Source organism: Amblyomma americanum, chromosome 1 (assembly GCF_052857255.1).
Source record: "Amblyomma americanum isolate KBUSLIRL-KWMA chromosome 1, ASM5285725v1, whole genome shotgun sequence".
Lineage (NCBI taxonomy): Eukaryota > Metazoa > Arthropoda > Arachnida > Ixodida > Ixodidae > Amblyomma > Amblyomma americanum.
Genome location: NC_135497.1, coordinates 362,430,737 through 362,450,988, shown reverse-complemented (window position 1 = coordinate 362,450,988; position 20,252 = coordinate 362,430,737). Strand labels below are relative to the sequence as shown.

The 20,252-nt window shown below is 47.1% G+C and overlaps 1 protein-coding gene across 1 annotated transcript in view; it reads right to left on the bottom strand.

Moving 5' to 3' along the window:
* The window catches only part of LOC144100921 (carnitine O-acetyltransferase-like), a 52,577-nt gene that overhangs the window by 6,100 nt on the left and 26,225 nt on the right, over positions 1-20,252 (bottom strand). The window contains exon 11 of the mRNA XM_077633845.1: positions 15,910-16,108. Within this exon, the coding sequence (XP_077489971.1) occupies positions 15,910-16,108 (199 nt within the window). The remainder of the gene's footprint in view (positions 1-15,909; positions 16,109-20,252) is intronic.

The following is a 20,252-nucleotide window of genomic DNA, read 5'->3' as shown; positions in this document are numbered from 1 at the left end:
AGGTTGATATAATTCGATTACCGATTACCTTAGTAAATAGTTTGCAAACAACGGACAGTAAGTGTAATTTTTCAAGTCTTGATGTCCCCCTTCTTGAGGATTAGAAAGATTGTGGTGTTCTTCCAAAATTTCGGAACGCTCGAGGTCGTGAAGCTCTGCTTATACGGGGCGGCAGGTTTTTTTTTTTTAGCACAATGCACCGCCTTCCACTCCCGTTCCTACAACAAATCTGGGGCCGTATTCTACGACCTGTACATTATTGGATCTCAATTTCGTGTCCATTTGGTCCTGTTTCAACGGTCACTCAGATATACCCGCGGCTTTCACGCTCCTGGGGCAAGCGACCTAGCCGTTGGGTTGTTGGCGACCGGGCCTTACCATTGGCTGAAATTGCATGCAATATGCAGCCTATGGTGAGGCGCATCGCAGAGCTCTGTAAGCATCAGGCGACCGTACCTGACCACGGGAAGCCATTGGCTGCGATATGCAGCGAATGGCCAGGTACGGCCGCGCCAACCACCAACGGCCGGGTCGCTTGCCCCGTACGCTTGAAAGCCGCGGGTGTATCTGAGTGACCGTTGAAACAGGACCAAATGGACAAGAAATTGAGAACGGAAAATGAACAGGTCATTGAATACGGCCCCTGCAGTTACCTGATCCGCACTATCCGCTTGCTTCCTTTGAATTGCATGCAAGGCTTTGTTTACTTCTTGTATCGTTCCCGACTGGATGTCTAATTCGTCCATACCACTGCCTCATTACTGGCAACCTAATTATTTAGGCTACTATAGAGATCTGTGCAGAATAGTTCGGCTGTTTTATTTGTGTTATTCGTATTGGTAACGACAATTCATTCGTCTCTAAGGACGTACATCTGATTTTTTTTTTCATTTGCTAATTACATCCTGACCGCTTTTACTCTACCTCCGTTCTTTAGAGCCTGCTAGATCCACTCTATATTATACTTCGTCGTCTCGTTTGCTTTACGCTTATTCATAACCGTTGATACTTCTGCTAGTTCTATCCTATCGATGAGGATACAGGCTTTTATACTTTGGCGTTTCTTAATTGGGACTTTCGTGCCCTTGCCAGTGACAAGTAATGAGAGAGCTTGTCAGCAACCAGTCTAACTACCCTATTGCATACTTCTGTTGCGCCATCCGTAATGATGTTAGTGAGATTATCGTTCATCTACTGAACACTAATATCATTGTTCATTGTAAAAGTGAAATATTTTCTCCAGCAAGACCCTCTATTCCTCTTGGTATCCTCTTAACGCTAACTCAGTGATCTGCTTCTTCCTGACTAGCTTGGGCAAACAATATAGATTTGCATAAATAATCACACAATCGTTTTCGGTAAGAAAAATTTTATAGCAAGATATGAAATCATATTGTTGCGGATGGAACCTGTTTATTTACAGGTGAAGGGTTGATGGACTAGAGGGAGTGAAGCAGGCCGCCATGCGAACTTCCTTCGCTTGTCTACAGCTTCATCCTTTCCAATGCGGTGGCTGCATGGCGCGCGACTATTTCACCAGTGGCAGACGAAGCTCGTCCTCGAGCCAGTCACGATGGCCGGCGGTGGCAGCGCTTGGGACGCGCCACACGGGCCACTTGAATGTTGCGGGAGCGGCGATCGTTTGCTATAACTTTTGCAATGATGTAGTTTACATCGTTCAAATGACTCAGAATGACGGAAGGGCCAGAATACTTCAACAGAAAGTTCTAGTACTAGCCTCACTTGCTAAATGGCGTTCAGAGCCAAACGACATCTCCTGGGGCATATGTAGCCGCACCACGACGCTCGTCATAGCAGTCTTTCGATCAGAGTTGAGAAGACAAATAGCGCAAGTGGGCCAATCGCAGGGGTGCTTCAGCGCGACATAACAACTGATGGATGGAGAGGTCTTCGTGAAACGATAAGGAAAACAATGTCCAGAAACAGGCGCGGCGTCCTGAGGTGAAGAAGGTAGAAAGGGGAATATCCGTGACCTCATGATCCGCGGTGTTGTATGCGTAGGTCAGTAATGGTAACACAGCGAAACATATCCGGTTATTCGATGCCACATACACGGACAGCATGTTGGTAAGGGTTCGGTTTGTGCGCTCTGTAAGGCTGTTGGTGTGTGCTTGTTTTTTGTTAGTTTTTATGCCTCAATCTATATTATGTGGGTGGTAGGGCGTGAGGTGGCGGTAGTCAGAGCCGCACAGACGAAGTGGCTCTTCTACGGCGTCAGCAGTCAACTGCCTGTCACGGTCGCTGATGATTACACGGGAGACACCAGGACGAAGGATAACAGAGTGCAGCAGAAAAGATGACACATCACTTGCCGTCGCTGATACAAGCGCTACAGTTTGCACGTATCTTTTAAAATAGTTGATACAGGCTATAACCCAGCGGCGTCTTTCTGAAGTCTTGGGCCGAATAGGTCGACGTCAACTTTTTCAAAAGGCGCCAATGGTGGCTTCACTGACTGTGGAGGAAGGCCTGGAGGAGAAACTGTGTGAGGCTTGAGACGTTAACATTGGGGGAGCTTGACACGCATTGTATAGTTGTTTTATGCAGGTTGGACGAATAGAAAAGCACTGACGAAATCTGTGCAGTGTACGGGAGAAGCCAAAGTGACCCGGCGTGATTTCATCGTGCATGGTGAGCAGCCCATCATTCCTGAGATTTTCTGGGACAACCAAAAGCATGGAGGCACCATCGACCGAGAAGTTCTTGTAGATGATGCTGTCTTGAACGTTGAATGGGGTAGACCGTGCTTCCGTGTGGGCTGCATCAAGAAAAGGTTGCACTGCGAGGTCGTTCTCTTGCTCCCGCCGAAAGGCTGCTCTATTTAGGAACGGTGGCCACAGCGAAGCCAAACACCCCTCGAGGTCCTCCTCCCCGCTCAGTGTAGGTGGAAAATGATAGCACGACAAGCAATCGGAAGCAGTGTGGCGGCGATCACTTTTGTTGGCGACAGAAAAGGCGTATTCCTTCATTCGCAGAGCCCAACGCGCCAGACGGATCGAGCAGGCGTATGAGCCAGCACAGAGAATGATGATCGGTCACAATCGTAAACGGGCCTCCATACAGTTACGAGTGGAAATTGGGAACAGCAAAGACAACAACCAAACATTACAATTCAGTTAGAGTGTGGTTGCTCTCAGATTTCGTTAATGTGCGTCTGGCATGCGCAATAACTTCGGAACTGATGTGAATCTGGACGAGCACCACTTCAAGGCCGACAGCACTGGCGTCAGTGTGGATCTCTGTGGCAGCGGTAGGGTCAAAGTGGTGCAAAAGGAATGCCGAAGTGAGAGCAAATTTCAGCTAGTGCACATTCGGCTGTCCATACAAAATGCGAGTTCCTGTGCAGAAACGAAGTGAGGGGTGTGCAAGTGTGCAAAACCAGGAATAAAGCGTGGGAAATATGAAGACAGGCCGAGGAAACTCCGAAGGCCTTTCAGGCTTTGCGGTTTTTCAAAATTCCGACCTGCAGCCAACTTCTGCAGGGAAGACAAGCAGCGTGTCTATCGTCGGCGATCCAAGAAAGCAAATTCTTCTCCCAGAAAGGGCACTGAAGTGGTACTGATACAATTATCGTCATGCGTACTGATGAAGTATGTAGAATTTCGCGCTCTTTGCCCTTACCTCAGCCAAAAATCCTGAGATTACCTAACAGAGCCATTGCACTCAATGGTTTTCGCAACCCAGTAAAAAAAGCTGCCACCACGCTATCGAAGACATCTTTGACAACCAATTCCAACGTCTGGAAGCCGCGGGGTTCCTCAGAGCACTTTTAAAAGCAGTGGCTGAATCGCTGCTTCAGAGGATAAAGGAGCAGCAATTGAAGCTTGATGACGGTGTTGCAACTCAACGAAGGAAATTTAAGGTTATGCCGTATATTCACTACGTAGCCCACAACATTAAGAAGGTATAGCTGTAAAGCAGGACACTGACGTTGTGTTTTCTGCCCCTGCAAGCTATCGGGCTTATGCTCACGCATCTCAAGAGGCAAGTCAAGAAATCCTGATTTTTTGATGCACCATGAGAACCTGTTCACGCCGTGTGCCACGCGCGTGGTCTATAAGTTCTCGTTTACATGCGAAAAGGTTTGGCCGATGTATCAGTGATCAGCTGCGTGAACACCACAAGTCCTTGCGTTTTGCTAATGATGGAGCAAATTTTCCTCACCATTGCAGGTAGTGTGGTCGCCATCCTCTGTTCGATAATGTTAGCGTTCTTGGCAGAGGTAGTAGCAAAGAAAGCGCGAAATTCTAGAAGCATACTTCATCAATATGCATGACGATACTTATATAAGTACCTCACCAGTGCGCTTGTTGGAAAAAGAATTTGCTTTCTTAGATCTTCGGCGACAGATACGCTGCTTATCTTCGTTATTTCTGGAATATGGCGATGGTCCTGCCACAAATGCCCATGCTAGCCTTGCTGACGTTGCTCTTTTCATTAAAGCAAAGTTGCTAGTCCGTCATCGTGGTGTATGTCTCTTCTCGTCCTTGTCCTTTTTGACTGATTCCCCTCTTCACCAAGGACGATAGTTTGCCGCTCTCTGAAGTGGCACCTCTTAGAACATAATATGAGCCCAGGCTTTCTGATGCACTTGAGAACGATACCGAGGTGCTCATTGTGCTGTTGAAAGGTCTTGCCAGAGATAAAGAAATTCATCCAAATAGCACATGCATATATCCCATTTTGATCCGTGGAGGACCATATCCATTAAACGCTCGAATGCCGCAGGCCCATTATACAAGCCGAACCGCATCTCTTGGATTTTTAAGAGGCCATCGGTAGTCGCGTAGGCGGTTTTCTCTCGATCTGATGGATTCATCTATATTTGCCAATACCCAGATCAGAGAACAACGGACGATAAACACGACGCCGAGTAAAAACAGTCGACAGCATCATGAATGCGCGGTAATGGGTACACGTCCTTCTTCGCGACCGCATTCAGCGACGATCATTGACGATGATCGACGCGAGATAGCTATGAATTATTTTTCTTCCTTTACTAGTATTACGGGCGCGGATCACGGTCTAGATTACTCCAGAATGACTCCGTCCTGCAGCATATTTTGGATTTCATCGCGAATGATTTTACACTCGGCCGCAGTGACCAGATACTGTTTCTGACGAATGGGATTGGCATTCCACGTGTTAATTTTGTGGTGCATACGAGAGGCCGGCAAAGATGAAAGAGATCCGGTCCGGGTAAAGTTGAACACGTGGGCATGAAGCGCGAGAACGTCCTGCAATACACATCGCTCGGTACAAAAGAGCGACTTGAACATCTGTCGCAACTGAGCAGAATCGTCCGGCGTCTCGGATGCTGTTCGGGGACAATCGAAAACGGTCTAGACAGTGTCGGTAACATGGCCGTTATATCTCTCGAATTTAAAGCCATACAGAAGGCGCACTGGTTGTGCAGAAGGGTTTTGGACCAACACGTGAGTGCAACCCGCCGCTGCGTCCATGGCGACATGTGGAACCAATACATTTTTCTTCAACACATTGGGTATGACGGTTCAATTATGAACTGGCGAGGCCTCAATCGAATGCCGGGAGATTGGACGGGGACGAACGCTGCTCTCTGAGCGGACAGGATCACGTCTTGCGTGAGGACAACAAGCCGTAGAGACTCTGGAGTGAATCTTGGACTAACGCAGACAGCATGTGTCGCCGCAGGTAAATTTTTTCGGCTCTAATGTCTAGTGCAGCCCCACACTCGCGCAAAAAGTGAATGTCCAGGATTACATCATGCGTAGCAAATTCTGACCTGAAACGTTCTCCCCCCAGTGCTACAGAGGCGGAACAAAGGCCTAGAGGGACTAACGTTTCAACCCCAACGCCGAAAAAAGTGATGGCTTGGTCCCACGAAAAACATACCTTTCCACCCAACATAATGCCTAAAGGAAAGTGTCATCACACACACAACGGCACCAGTGTCTACCAAAGCAACTGTCTTAAAATTGTTCACACACACAGGCACTTTGTTCTTCACCATGAAAACGGGAAGAGGTATGGGCGAAGTTGACCGTCCGGCAACCTTACCTCCATCGGCCGCACCAGGTAGTTGCCCAGTGGCGGCGGACTAGAATGGTGACGGGCCTACGAGGAACGGCCGGGTTGCAGTGGTGGCGGAGTGATGGTACGCTCGGAGAAGGAAGACTGAGCATGGTCGGGAAAAGGCAGCTGGCGAAGAGGCAGGTGGCTGCCACGGTGCGTCGTCTCGGAAGCTGGAAGGGCGTCGTCTGGAAGGACGTGCAGATCGACGGTGCGGCCAATAGCGGCAGATGTGTCCGCTGCGGCCGCAACTGTAACAAGCTGGCATCTCTCTCTGGTAGTAGGAGTAGACAAGAGGACGCGTCGACCAAGAATATCCTACAGGTGCGCGTCGAGGTGTATCAGGAGGCATGGTCTCGGGTAGGTCACCGGGTAGGTACTGGCCAGGTTGATGTCGAAATTCGGAAAAGAGAGCCCGATCTTCTGCGCCGTAACTGTTGCGCGGCTCTTCATAGGTGCGTCGAGGCCACGGAGTGGGCTGCTCAGTATGTGGTCGAAGAAGGGAGCACGGGTGGTAAGTATGGTCGTGTGTAACACCTTGTAGCTTAGAGGTCAACTCCTCAAGCGCGATCCGCCAAACCCCTAAGGCGATATTCTCCGATCCATGAAGGGCGACGCTGGCAAAACACGACATTAGACAGCCTACGAAATTTGAGGGAAGTACGCCGTTACTTGAGGGCCTCAAATGCACCACAATGCTCCATCACGTCCGGTGCAGAGGCAACGTTTTCTTTGGCGATGAGAAAGCCCTAGATGTCTTCGACAATCCCTTTTAAAAGGTGGCCCACTTTGTCCTCATCAAACAAGTTCCTTCTGACAAGCTGGCAGAGTCGGAGCACTCCGATGTATTTCGTGTGCGTCTTACCCGGGACCTGAGCTCTTTGTGCAAGTGTCTGCTCGGCTCTTTTCTTCTTCGCCATATTATAGTCAAAGCACTTGGCAATTTTTTCCACAAACCAGACCTAAGTGGTCAGGGTGCCCTCATGGTTCTCAAACCACAGCAGGAGAGTCCCGGCGAGAAGGACGACGACATTATTCAGCTGAACAGTCGTGTCCCTGCGGCTATACTTGCCGACTCGTTGATAATAGGCATGCCAGCCAGTGTTCAACGTCGTGCTCGGATTCACCGGTAAATTCACCGGTAGGGGTTCCCGCGGAGGTGGCCAAGCAGTGGGTTGACCAGAAGATTGGACCAGTATCTCCACCAAATACTGTTGGAGATGGAATTGGTTTATTTACAGGTGAATGCATGGCGGAATAGGGTTAACGGAGCAGGCAGCCTAGCGAACGTCCTTCGCGTGTCTACAGCTTCGTCCTCTCCCAACGCGGTGGTTGCGTGGCGCGTGACAACATTATACGTATTGTTCAAGGCGGATTTAAAGTGGTGGCGAAGGCTGGGCCGAAAAGTGGTTTAGCGCGACTGCAGCACAACCAGAGGATGGGGGCAAAACACTCATATAAAGAAATGATAAAGCTACAAAATTGGAATGTAATCTGCCAATAGAAAAGAAAAAAATATATTAGCACCTTGTTGAAAGAGGTAAGTCATTTTATTAAAACCTGGCAAATTTTGTATTTTTGCAACACTCTTGACCTGCCCCCTATTCATGAGTGTGCGGTGCATTACAGCGCGTCTTTGCGGGCCTTGTTTCGATACCCGGCTAACCCGGCCACGCCAGTGTCTGGAAGTGTTGCTGCCTTTCTATGCTGCCCTTCCTTTACCTGTCACTTTCATTGCGTTCCGAATTGCACATTAACAAGGCCATAACTAGCAGGAACTCGAGCACACAAGGCGAGCACATTTGACTGGCAAAGGTTGGGGCGCGCTGAAAGGCAGCAACCTTCGAGAGGTACGGGCTCGAAAACGCGGATTCTACAGAAAGACCGCTTTATAATTCGCGCCAAAGCATACGTATGCGTGACGTCATTCTACGTCACGTTTGCGTAGTTTGCCCCCCAAAATCCAGGGGGCGCTGGAGTGCCCAGGAGCCGCCATTTTTTGGACCAATGGGCGTCTATGGAGCCTTCGCTACCAGTGTACATTTACCTTGTATTGTTGATGAGAGATAAGGCGCAATTATAAAAGCAAATTATATGCGAATATAACAACTGTATCATTTTTTCGGTAAGAAAAGAGATTGCTCGTGAAAAGTAGGCACGTAAAAGCATAGAAATGCATCACACATCATCCTACACCCAGCAATACCGTAGTATTAATCAAGAAGAGAAACGAAAGACTTAACGCAGGAATAGTTGGGATAGATTACTGGAATGCATGAGTGGAGGCATATCTGATGCATTAGAATTTCCCAGAATGAGCAGGAAGTCCGCCAGTGTGGATGCATCTGGTGTTTGTAGTTTATGAAGCAACGTTGATAACGTGTCGTAATCTTTGATGACCATAGTGGAATCAGTTGAGCGGAATCTTTCAGTATAGCGTGTTGCAAAACTGCTTTGTTTTAATGCGTGAAGCATTAGGGGGCCCATGGCGAGAAATCGTAGTGTTGAAGTAATGCATGGGAAGGAGGAACGAGCAAGAACGGCAGAAGAAGCAAAGAGGAAAAGTGAAAAGGTAGGAGAGCAAGGGCGCGCACTCTCCCGGAAGCAGCCAGTGAGAGGGCGCGGGTCGGAGAACCGAAGAGCGGAGAAAGAGGAGATGCGCGGCGATGTTGGACACAGCTCTGCGGAAGCTGCGTCCGATCACATCGAATCAATAAGAAACGCTCAAGCCACAAATCGCATGCAAACGCATGACGCCGCATCAATTACCTTGATTGCCCAATACTTTTCAAAGCGAAAGCATTATACGCCTCATGCGAAGGAAAACCCGTCATCGGAAGTTATTCGCAAAATATGCCCACAAAATGTGCCCACAGGAAGTGGTACCTCTCACGTGACCTCGTTCGAGAAAGAATTCCGCCGGCATTGGGGTTCGAACCCACGCCCTCTGCGTGCCAGGCCGCCACGCAAAACACATACCACGATGGATCGGTGGTTGAAGCTTGTTAGAGGGGTACGAAGTGAACGCGTTGTGGTGTCTACGACTGTAAAGTATGTTGTGGATGTGTGTTGATGTTAGACAACGATGACTAGCAAAAAAAGTTGCTGACGTCATCCAGTGCTCGCGCGATAAGTGTCACGCGACAACGATGACTTGCAAGGAAAATGTTGCTGACGTTCAAACGCAAATGCTTTCGCATTTCTCCGGTGCAGCAGACTGCAGTGCTCTCAAAAACTTTTTTTATGTTTGCTCTGCAATTTCAGCGGGAAGTCTTCTGTCCAGCTTTCTTTCCTTGATGAACGGCATTCATGTACAGTTGACAGACTGGTATGATATTAAGCTGCTCTAATGAACCTGCTGTGGCTGAGCCATAGGCGCTGTTCGTTATAACGCGCATTGCCTTTTTTGCAAGACCTGTGGTTGAGTAATGTTTGTTTGTGCTGATGCTCTCCACACAAGTGAACCATAATTTAAACGACTAGAAAAAAGGGAACTACAACTAACAACTTGGTCGTTTGAGGCAGCATGTGAAGAATTTTATTGTCACATCGCAGGCTTTTGAATAATTTTCAAAACTTTGAGCTTTCAGCAAAGGCCAAGTTTTTCTCATAAACTGCGTGTTCCATGCCGGAACTCTCCTTCCACGCAGCGATGTATGCCAAAGTGTATTCTGTGTCATGCGGCTGCTGACACACAGACGGTCTCTTATAAATTGATTTACAGCATGTCAGTAGATTCTGATATTGCTTCTGGCTTTCCTCCAGCGCCCTTTGTTTTTTTTTACGACAGTGTTCAGCTAATGAATTTCGAGTATTATGAGAAACACACACAGAGAACATTGCGCAAATCCTGACAAAACAGATGATTTTTTGTTTTGATGCCTTGGCGCCATCCTCTTAATTTAGTGGTGGCGTCCCGTATGGGCGAACCGAAAAGTCGGCATCGGCACTTTGCGGCGCAATCTTGGGTTGCGTGCGGAGTTGGTGAAGCGGCTACTGGGCGGTGATTGTGAACGTTGCCCGGAAAAATTGTGTGTTTTTTCGTGTTCCTGGAATGTGAATGCAGCAGGATTTGTGTAAGTGAGCCGACAAGCTGCATTATCCGATTACAAGTCGTCAGGGCTGTTTGGCGGAATCGATTGCACCTAGCAGGGCGACGTCGAATGGGGTGCGCCCCGAGTCGATTGGCCAAACTCTCACCGGTGAGTGTCTCCGTTTACTAAGATGTGCATGCTTTGTTTCGTGGACAGCATATTTCGAGTAATGAATTGCAACTATGTAAACAAGCACACAGTGATGGACCCGTGTGTACAGCTGCCGATCGCGCGATGCAGATGTATTGCGGAGGGATGATTTCCGTTCATCGCCGCACTGACTACCACGCAGTGCGGCCACTTTATTGTAGTGTATTGTCTCCTGAGGGTTTCCGTTATGATTGAATACCGTCATACAGCATGAAATAATTTCAAGTTAAGCAGGTAGGTCACATGCGGATCATTGGCGAACGGGTGATCTGCCTTGTCCACACTGTGTATATAATGTGTGCTGACAGCTGCTTTTGCATCTTGTCCTGATCGAAGTCACAGCTCGAGCTGAGCGGCAACCGCAGCAAGTAAGTCCGCCATCTAAAGGACAGTGAGGAGAAACGAATTTTGGGACTGGGTTCTGACTTCAGATTACGAGCGCTTGAGTGCGCGATGAGAACACAGCTTGATGACTATGATGGCGGGATGCCGCGTGTCCTGTATTTTCTAGAAATTGACAGCTACATTACATTCATGATCCTTGCCACTTCCTTATTTGCAGATAAAATAGCAGAGACCATTGCATGTGCTATGGTTTCTGTGTGTGATTCTCAAAATTCTTGTGCTTATTTACCTGACCATTTTCGTAAATAAAGAGCAGCTGCAGGTGCTTGGGGAAAGCCAGACGCATTTTCAAAAGTCACTCGGATGCAGTGAACCAGTTTATAAGAGATGGTCGGCTTGTCAGCAGCCACGGGTCACAGAAAATATTCCGGTATGCACCGCCGCACGGAAGCGGAGTTCCGGAATGAAAGACGTAGCTGCCGAGAGAAACTCGCCCTTTGTTGAGACGTCAGTTATTTTTTTTTTAAAGAAAAAAATCTTCAAAGCGTGCGAGGTGAATAGGCATATGCTCCCTGAGAAGATCCACGCTATTAGTTTTTTTTTCTAGTCACCTAAGTTATGGGTCACTTGTATGGGGAACGATAACGCTAACAAAATTAATAATTACAGGTCCTGCATAAAAAGACAACAAACAGAGCCGATCAGTGGCATAGCCAGAAATTTTGTCGTGGGGGGGCTCATGTTGCAGCGCGTCCTCCTCATACCATTTGTGGAAGGATCAAACGCAAAAATAATAAATGAATTGCCATTGACAAAACCATTTTATATTAGATAACGCTACGCACTGTATAGACAAGTGAACTATGTATTTTTCAAAATAAAAGAATCTATTCGTATGTCTTAAAAATTGTGCAGACATGATTACAAAACATAAAACTGAGCAGGGGACAAAAGAAAGGCGAGAAGCAAACAGGACGAGCTCGTCCTGTTTGCTTCTCTTCTGTGTCTTGTCCCCTGCTGTTCTTCTGTTCTTCTCCTCTTAAAGAGCTGGAATCTCTGTATATATCTGATGTTCTGGTGGCTGTATTAACGCGATAACGTTAAATCTCCCGTCCTGCAGAAAATCCGGTGTCGTGATCGGCGTTGAGCGAAAAAGCAGGTGGCCAACCTGCCACCTAGCTCACATGACCTAGTGACGTCGTCGCAACCTGCCCAGCGTGGCAGGTGGCAGTCGTATTACTGATTGGTTGCGAGATGTTCCAAGGGAAGAGCAACCTGAATTTCAAAAGCCGTACCGGCGGCTGTGTTTGAAACAGCCCCCTGCCGGGGCAGTCACGCATCGCTTAACCCCTGCGCCAGGAGTGGTATGATCGACGACTTCCAGCAGCCTATGAATGTGAAGTAGAGTATGAGCAATTCCACACATACAGTGGTCATGTAAGCAGAACCTCGGCGACAGAGGTTTACTTGCGCGGGAAAGATCTGTAATGCTGTTGCATTGTACTCTTTAGGGTAGGCTAAGCGTTATGTGATGGTGAGAGAAAAAACAGTATGCGTGTCTGCGAAGTGATACGCAGAGGACCGTAGGCCGCTGGTAGGACCCATAACGCTACCGCGTCATAACCTTAAGGCGGAGCTTAAGAGACCCCTCAAGTTTTTTTCGAGCCCAAGTAAGCAGTTATCAGCGTTCTACGAAATGCAAGATTGCGTGTTTTATTTCACGCAGTTTCACTTTACAGCTAAATATGGTTAGGTTTGTTCATAAACGCTGACTAAAATGACTATAATAAAATGCGTCCATCAGTGAAGACATAACTGCTCGCGCTAAGGGGTTTTTCCGGAAACGCTGAATAAGTGTGTACATGTGGAGCAGCAGTGTAACGAGAACGGCGAAGTGCGAGCACCGTCAATGAGAAGATGACGAAGACGAGGTGATTGAACGGGGAGTGTTCGAAGGAACGGCTGCGTGGCCCCTTTGATCCGTTACAACATGCACAACCAGGAAAATTTCCGTCTTGTATTGATAATTGTCCCTGATGTGATGTGACGCTGTCGTTATACGTAATCGATTTCCGTTAATTGCTTCCCGGATCCACAAATTTTTGTTCAAAGCCTCGAAAGTTAAAATGGCCTAAAATTTCACTATACTCCAAAGTGTCTACAAAACCTTTATTTCGCGCTTTTTCCAAATAAGGGTAATTATGCTTATCTGCACACAAATGAAACGAATTTTGAAATACCCTCGCAAATGAGCACATCACCAACTTCTTTCCTTCTGTAAAGTAATAGTAACCTTCATTAGCTGCTAGGAGAAATGAATGTACCCTTCTTGCGCGTATCGGCCTATTTTGTTTCACTTTGAATTCCCGTCTTACATTTTAATTAAAAGCCTCATGCATTTCGCATCAAGTCCGGGGCGTTTTCAAAAGTCGTTTTTGCATGAAGGCAGGACGCAGGAGACAACCAAGTTGAGTAATAAAAAGTGCTGCAAAGTTTGTAATATGCGAAGAGAATGTAGCGACCCAAGTTTTTTTAGTTTATTCAAACTTGTGACCATCGGCGTAATTTACACATGCATTTTGTCGGAGGCAGTAAAATATAGTGTGTCAAGTAGAAATATCTCGCTTGGAGCAATTTTTGTTTTTCTTGTTTGCTTACTTGCATCGCAGAGAAGAGAAAATAAAGCATCAAAGGGGTTGTGAAAACACCATCTACGTTAAAAAAAATTAATATTGATTGTTAAGCATTCTGAACCGGCTCGAACCAGAACGAAACGCCGCTCCGCATCCAAATCTGCAACTGAATCCCAAAGGTTTGCACCCGAACCAAACACGAGAAAATTCTGGTTCGCCGCCCCGATCTTCATGCACTACATCGCTGACAATGCTATGCCGAAAAATTCGCCCGCCTTACTTACGCGTTGCTGTTACTCGCTGGCAGAGGAAACGTCATACGCAACAGCTATATCCATCGCTTCAGGTGAATTGCACGCCGATACTCACGGTCTTCTGTCGAATGGAAAAGCCTAGAGATACGACTGACCCAAAGTTTACAAAATAAACGTGCGCGATTATTCCAGTGGCTACACAGTTTGCTGACATTGAGAGAGTGGCGGCGAGAGTAATCCTCTCCTATTTTATCAGCCTGGCCGCATAACCTGTGTGCAAAAGTGGCTTGCCTGTACTATTAATCCTTTGTTGTAGACAACATGAGAGCGTAACTCTGAACAATCTGCAAGCTTTCATTTGCGGATGCACCGAATTGATATGACACTGAGTGAGAGGAATTGCAGATTCACCGGCGCTGCTCCATATCAAAGCACTGTTTTAATTTCAATGAAACATTCTGGCTTCTCTTTTTCATTGTATAAGAAAAATACATTTGTATCTTCTACCCTGAAAGCGGTAATTAACGCTTTTTCGTCATATGGAGAATAAAAATGTCAAACGTCGTAGTACTGTCCAGCTAGCTGAACTCGGCGCCTTCTTGCGCACATGCATGCAAAATTTGGCTGAAATGTAATTATGTCGAACGTAAACATTTCAATATCACGCCATGAAGATAGCTTAAATAAATGTCAAAGCAAAATTCATTTCGAAGTTTCGGAAAGTTCTATTCGGTAATTTCGAAAACCATGCTGAAAAAAAAAAACAAAATTTGGAATCTACGCACTGCTTACCTTACAAGGTCCCTTAATGCAGTGATAATACAGATTATGGTGTTTGCGTACGATCACTAAATAGCGCACCTGGCTTCGCTAATTTCCGGCTCTTTTTTTTTGAAGCACTCTTCAACTAATCAGCGCATATCTGATGAAACTCGCAAGTGTCAAAAGTTGAACTCATGAGCGCCGCTTGGCCGTCGTTAGGCCTTGCCATAGTACGCAAATTCTACGCTTGCCTTTGCAGCGACTTCGTTTCTCGCGTTAATCCATAGAAGAGAAAGCTGTAAAATTGGGGAAATTGGCATCCCTCCTTTGCTGCAGGCAGCTCAGCTGCTCTATATGCACGGACAGCAAGAGCGCCCAACTTCACGCCGCGCTCCTCGCAGCCATTTGCACCATGTATGTATGCCTCAGCGTGAGTGAAATTAGCTATTTCTGAATATACCGCGACAGAGTTGTCCTCATTCTTGTGCGAAATTCTGCAAACGGTCTTATCCACATAAAGCCTCTACAAATAGCTTTAAGCAGCGACGCTCGTTGTGTCGCTGACCATTTGCATTGTCCACCCTCTGTTATTCCTGAAGCAGGTCATCGGCACTACAGTGGGTGTTTTGGAAGATCACTATTTGCATGCGTATTGCAAGAATGAAAAGCAAGCGTGACGCTGTAGGAGCTGCGGACTCGTCCATGCTATTGAAGCGCCCCGGATTGCGACCTTCTGAGCAAACAATTCACGAAGATGGCGGATGAGCGAGGACCTTGTCGGCACTCAGTGACAAGCTCCTATTTTGAGTCATTACACCTTACATCTCAGCTGACCCAAACAAGACGGCAGACCTCGAGCTTGGTCAACACCCCTGGATTGAGTGCACGTGGAAGACGACAGTGCGACCTGAAGCATTGAAGAGGCACTCCCAGCCTTGATGATGTTGCGCAGCGTTTGATAGCAACAGCGCTGCGATAACGACGCTCCAGATCGAGATCGGCCATGTTGACTGCGGGGTCTGCAGAAGTGTGTGTGGAAGCCTACTTGAGGGATTTAGTGCAAGATACATTGGGCGCGTTTTTCGCTGACTTCGGCTCAGTGATTTGCCTCCTTTTTTTGCGCAAAATTAAAGAATACGAGCTCAGTTTTATATGCAAGCACTTAAATATAATTTTATACTTTGTAAAAAGAAATTCGATTTTTCGACCTCCATCTACAAGCAGACCCTGCACGAAACCTTTACAAAGTGGCTGTTTTCACTCACCGTTCAGCATTTATTCATTCAGTGCCAGAAAGTACTGAACTGCTCGCAGTGTGCTCTACAGTACCACCTAGTTCTGTTTAGGTGCGACCGTGTGCTGAGAGTTCCATGAGTACGCTATGATTTTATTGCACCTAATTAAAACCTCTTCGCGTATTGTCTAAGTAATCGTTAAAGGGGCGCAATAAATCGGAAATGGCTCCAGGTGCAAGTGGAAGTGTGTACCTCTTCGCGCATTGACATACGCTGCGCACTGGCCATACCGGCGTGTATTATACAGAAATTGTCAAGGGTTGGTTCAAGCTTCTGCCGATTCAAAGAGGCTCTCGGCGCTTACCAGGCTTGCGTAGTCCTTGTGGGTGGAGATGGCGTTCCTGAGCAGGGCGTCTCGCTCGGCCACATTGAGCTTTCCGGCCATGTACTCGCGGCAGAAGGTGTCGCTCTCCTTCGACTGCGACCGGATGGCCTCGGTGCGGCCCAGCAGGAACATGCGCGTCGATGCGCTCTCGTACGTCGCCGGGCTGTGGCCGTGCAGGCTGCGGGCCAGAAAATGCGCCACTAGATGCGACGGCGTTTTGCCAAATGCTTGTGGCCGAGAGACGCTGTTCGGTGGAACTTTCACGCCATATCCTTTTATATGCTTAACATTCATAAGGTCAACCCTTAAAACTTGCCTGGTGGATGTCCATTGTATGACGCAACCTCGACTGAGAGTGTATGAAGTGAGCCTTGCAGTGGGAGGAAGCGCAAGAGTAAAGCCAATAACAGAGGGGAGCGGAAGTAAGCCTGGGGAAAAGGGCTTACAGTGGCAGAAGCGCACAAAGGACGGAGGATGTTGACCTCGTGGAAGCAGAGGCAGGCAGGAGCGAGGAGTCGAAAGAATGTATGCGCGCCGTTGCACAGCAGCTGCCTTTGTGGACGCTGCCTAGCTAAGCGCGCCCTCGGCGGTAAGGCAGAGCGGGTGAAAAATACTTCTCTTGTGTCCCTGAGTCCCCATCATGGATGTGCGGCTTCCAGTATCCCTATAAATGCAAAACATTTAGGACGCCTTTCATTGATGCTAAAAAATGTCCGATTTTTTTCTTTTAATTGCTTTTCCGTGCAGTCATGTTGTTAATCGCGCCTGTAGCACATTATTTTTTCCCTGAAAGAACCAGTGCGTTTCAGTATGCGGTCGTTTAACAAAACTTTCATCTGGACGAGTTGGTGACAATCACTGTGCAGCAAGTAAGCGCGGAAATACGGTATATGCAGAGACCAAGAGATGCGGATTACTGCCTGTGCAGCCTTCGCAATCTCTTCGTGCATCGTTACATCAAATACGAATAGTAATCCTCGAATGTTAAATAATGAAGCGCATATGCAGGTATTACCAACAGAATTTATATTTTAACATCCTGGAACAATAAAAACTGCTTAAGATTTGACGAGTAAGGCATCGTTTTGATCATTAAGACCACAGGCTGAAGCAGTGTCGAAAAAGTTCAGTGCCAACAGTTTTATCCATTATGCCTGCAGTGAGGAGACGGAGGTGAAGATCACACAACTTTCGTCAACATGCTACGTTCACATGCTGTTAGTGACGGAAATAGTTGTGTTGCTGGCCTCTCATGTCCTACTTGTCTCCACTTTCACCTCCCTTTGCCTGCCGCCATGCACGATCCGTACAATCACAGGGGAGAGTGGGGAGTTCGATGGCAAGTGATGGTATTAGCCCCAGTCATAGGTTTCGTAAAAGCGCGGTATTCGTAAACGCTGAGAGGTTTGAAAACCAAGCGCGTACAAGGCGGTCATTCTGTGACTTTCTATGTCTGAATTTCTATAAGTCGTTGCTCAACTAAATTTTTTATTTCCCGTCAAAATACACCCATATTCAAAATTTGTTTTGGCGGACGGTATGATAATTGTGCCAAACGTCGCAGCTATACAATTATTATAGAAAGCCGCCACGGTAGCTGAGTGGTTATGGCGCTCGGCTGCCGGCCCGAAAGACGCGGGTGCGATCCCGGCCGGGGCGGCCGAATTTCGATGGAGGCGATATTCTAGAGGCCCGTGTACTGTGCGATGTCAGTGCACGGTAAAGAACCCTAGGTGGTCGACATTTCCGGAGCCCTTCACCACGGCGTCTCTCATAGCCTGAGTCACTTTGGGACTTTAAACCCACATAAGCCAACCAAACCAATTATTATAGGCATAATTACCTACTTATTTATTACAGGGAAACAGACATATTTCGGACCTCGTAACAGCCTAGTGTTTGTGCAACCCTTTGCAGTGGTTGAAGGGCAGTGTTTGTGAGCCATGCGTATCGCGTGTGCGGGCGTATCGCAGTTATGCTGTAAAAGCCACTGCTCAAAAAAAGTTCTGCCTGCAACCGCTTAGGAAGCGCTGATTGCGATACAGCTGGCACAGTGAAACAGAACATTGCTCAAGCACCATGGTTTCCGCAATAATTTGCTGTCTAGAATTTCCGAAGACATTGCAGTCTGCTAAAAGGTTGTCTGCGGAAAGTAAAACTTTTGTCCGTAAAGTTGCGAGACTGAGTCCAATAGAAATAAATGTGTTTAACATTGAAATCTTTTGTGCAGCACCCCTTCGAAATAGTCTCCATTACAGTCTATACACAGCCTCCAATGCTTCTTCAGGGCATGGAAATAGTTGAAAAGCGTTTTTTTTGACAGAGCTGTCAGTTCCTTTGTCGTGGCGTCTTGAATGGCCTCCACGCTCTCAACCCAGCGACTTTTAGGGCTCTCTTCACACGAGGAAACAGGAACAAATTGCAAGAGAGGGGAGATGTCAGGCGAGTATGGCGGATGCGGAAGTGCAGTAATGCTGTGCTTGGCGAGAAATTTTGTCACGCTGAGAGCAATGTGCGGCCTTGCGTTATTGTGGAAAAGACTCCATTGTCTAGATGCCCATAAGTCCGGGCGACGGCGTCGCAATGCATCAGGCATGTGTTGGAGCATGCGGACATAAAACTTCTGATTCACCGTCTGCCCTTGTGGGACGAACTAGTTGTGTATGACACCTCTGGCGTCGAAAAAAATATTCAGCATCGTCTTTGTTTTGGTCTTCTGTCGCCGCACCTTTCTCGACACCGGAGAGCTTGTGGACCGCCATTCGGCGCTCTGCCTCTTTGTTTGAGGATAATATTGAAAACTCCATGTTTCGTCTTCAGCAATGATGCTGTCGACGAACGCAACATTCTTCTCTTCTTCGGAGAGCAAATCAGCGCTCACTGATGCCCGCGTGTCCTTCTGGTCTGCTTGTGGAAGTGCGGCACAAGTCTGGCATCCAGCTTCCGTTCACCCAAGTTCTTACGGAAAATTTGATGGCATCTTGTCTTACTAATGTCGAGAGCGTCTGATAGCATGCGGAGTGTAATGGTGCGGTCTTGCTGTACGATTTCTCTGATCGGAGTCACGTTGTTTTCATTCTGTGAGGTTGAAGGGCACCCGTGTTTTGTGTCGTCTTTAACCGATGTTCTCCCCGAAACGAACCTCTTGTGCCACTCGAAAACTCACACCAGTGATAATGTCTCGTTGCCGTAATCGTTAAAAAGGGGCTCATACGTCTGTGTGGCTGTCTTGTCAAGTTTTACACAGAATTTTGTTTACACGACTTTCGAGGAGGATGTTCATCTCTCCACATTCACGCACAGTAGAATGCGCAGAGGACTAGTGACAACGTAATTTTTACATGTAGTGCCATCTAGCGGCTGCCACATCAATTTACATATATAGCTGAGAACAGCCCGAGAAGACAACGCTACTCTAATTCACCAACATTTGTTTTGGGGAATCATTCCTAGAGAAGAAAATAAATCAATCTCAAAAATTTACGAACAAAAGTTGTAAAAAAAGAATAACTTCGCAGTGCGCAGACCATAAAAGCTGTTTCAGACAACATTAGCTCTCTGTATATGGGAAACGCCATTGTTTCGAAAATAGAACAAAGAAAAAAACATGCTTAGTCATTTTAAACTTGGCTACTATTTTTTTTCAGGATAATATTAGAAAGCATATATGAAGGGTCAATAGGTATCTTCGTCTTTAAGAGGTGAATCACTGACGTCCCATTTTATCACAGGAGCTCTTAATGGTCTATGCTACTGGTGCCTGCACCCCGGAGTAGTATTCCCAATACTACATTTTCGTTTCCGGACGGCATGTCTCGGCCTCCTTTCTCTGCTTTGCAAACAGCTAACTGCCAGCATTACTGTCTTCAGCGGAGGAGGCGTATTACTGCAACAGTGCACACACAGTCACTGTCTATGCGCTCCCAAAACGGATTAGTCACGGCTGAACAGAATGAAAGGACGACAGAGCATTGAGCCTCCGTGTTTGGTCGCTGTCAGTGAAGTTCACCGGAAGCCTTTGTAGAAAACAAAAATATTTAACCTTTTGAATGCTCTACCAGATGTATTCGATTCGGCTCTAATATTCGTGTTTTTTTGTATACCAGAAATACCGAGGAGGCTGAACCTTTCAAACGAATGCGAATATTGAATGTATATTATTTGATTAGTATTTTAAATTTAATAATACTTGCTGACTCCCGTTTGCAGGTCATCTATTGACCACCTGTTCATGAAGACAACACAATGCATGAAGAGTCGTTAGCGCAGAAAAGTCTTTGAGAGTGACAGAATGCGATAGGAAAGAGCGCACTTAACGCCCC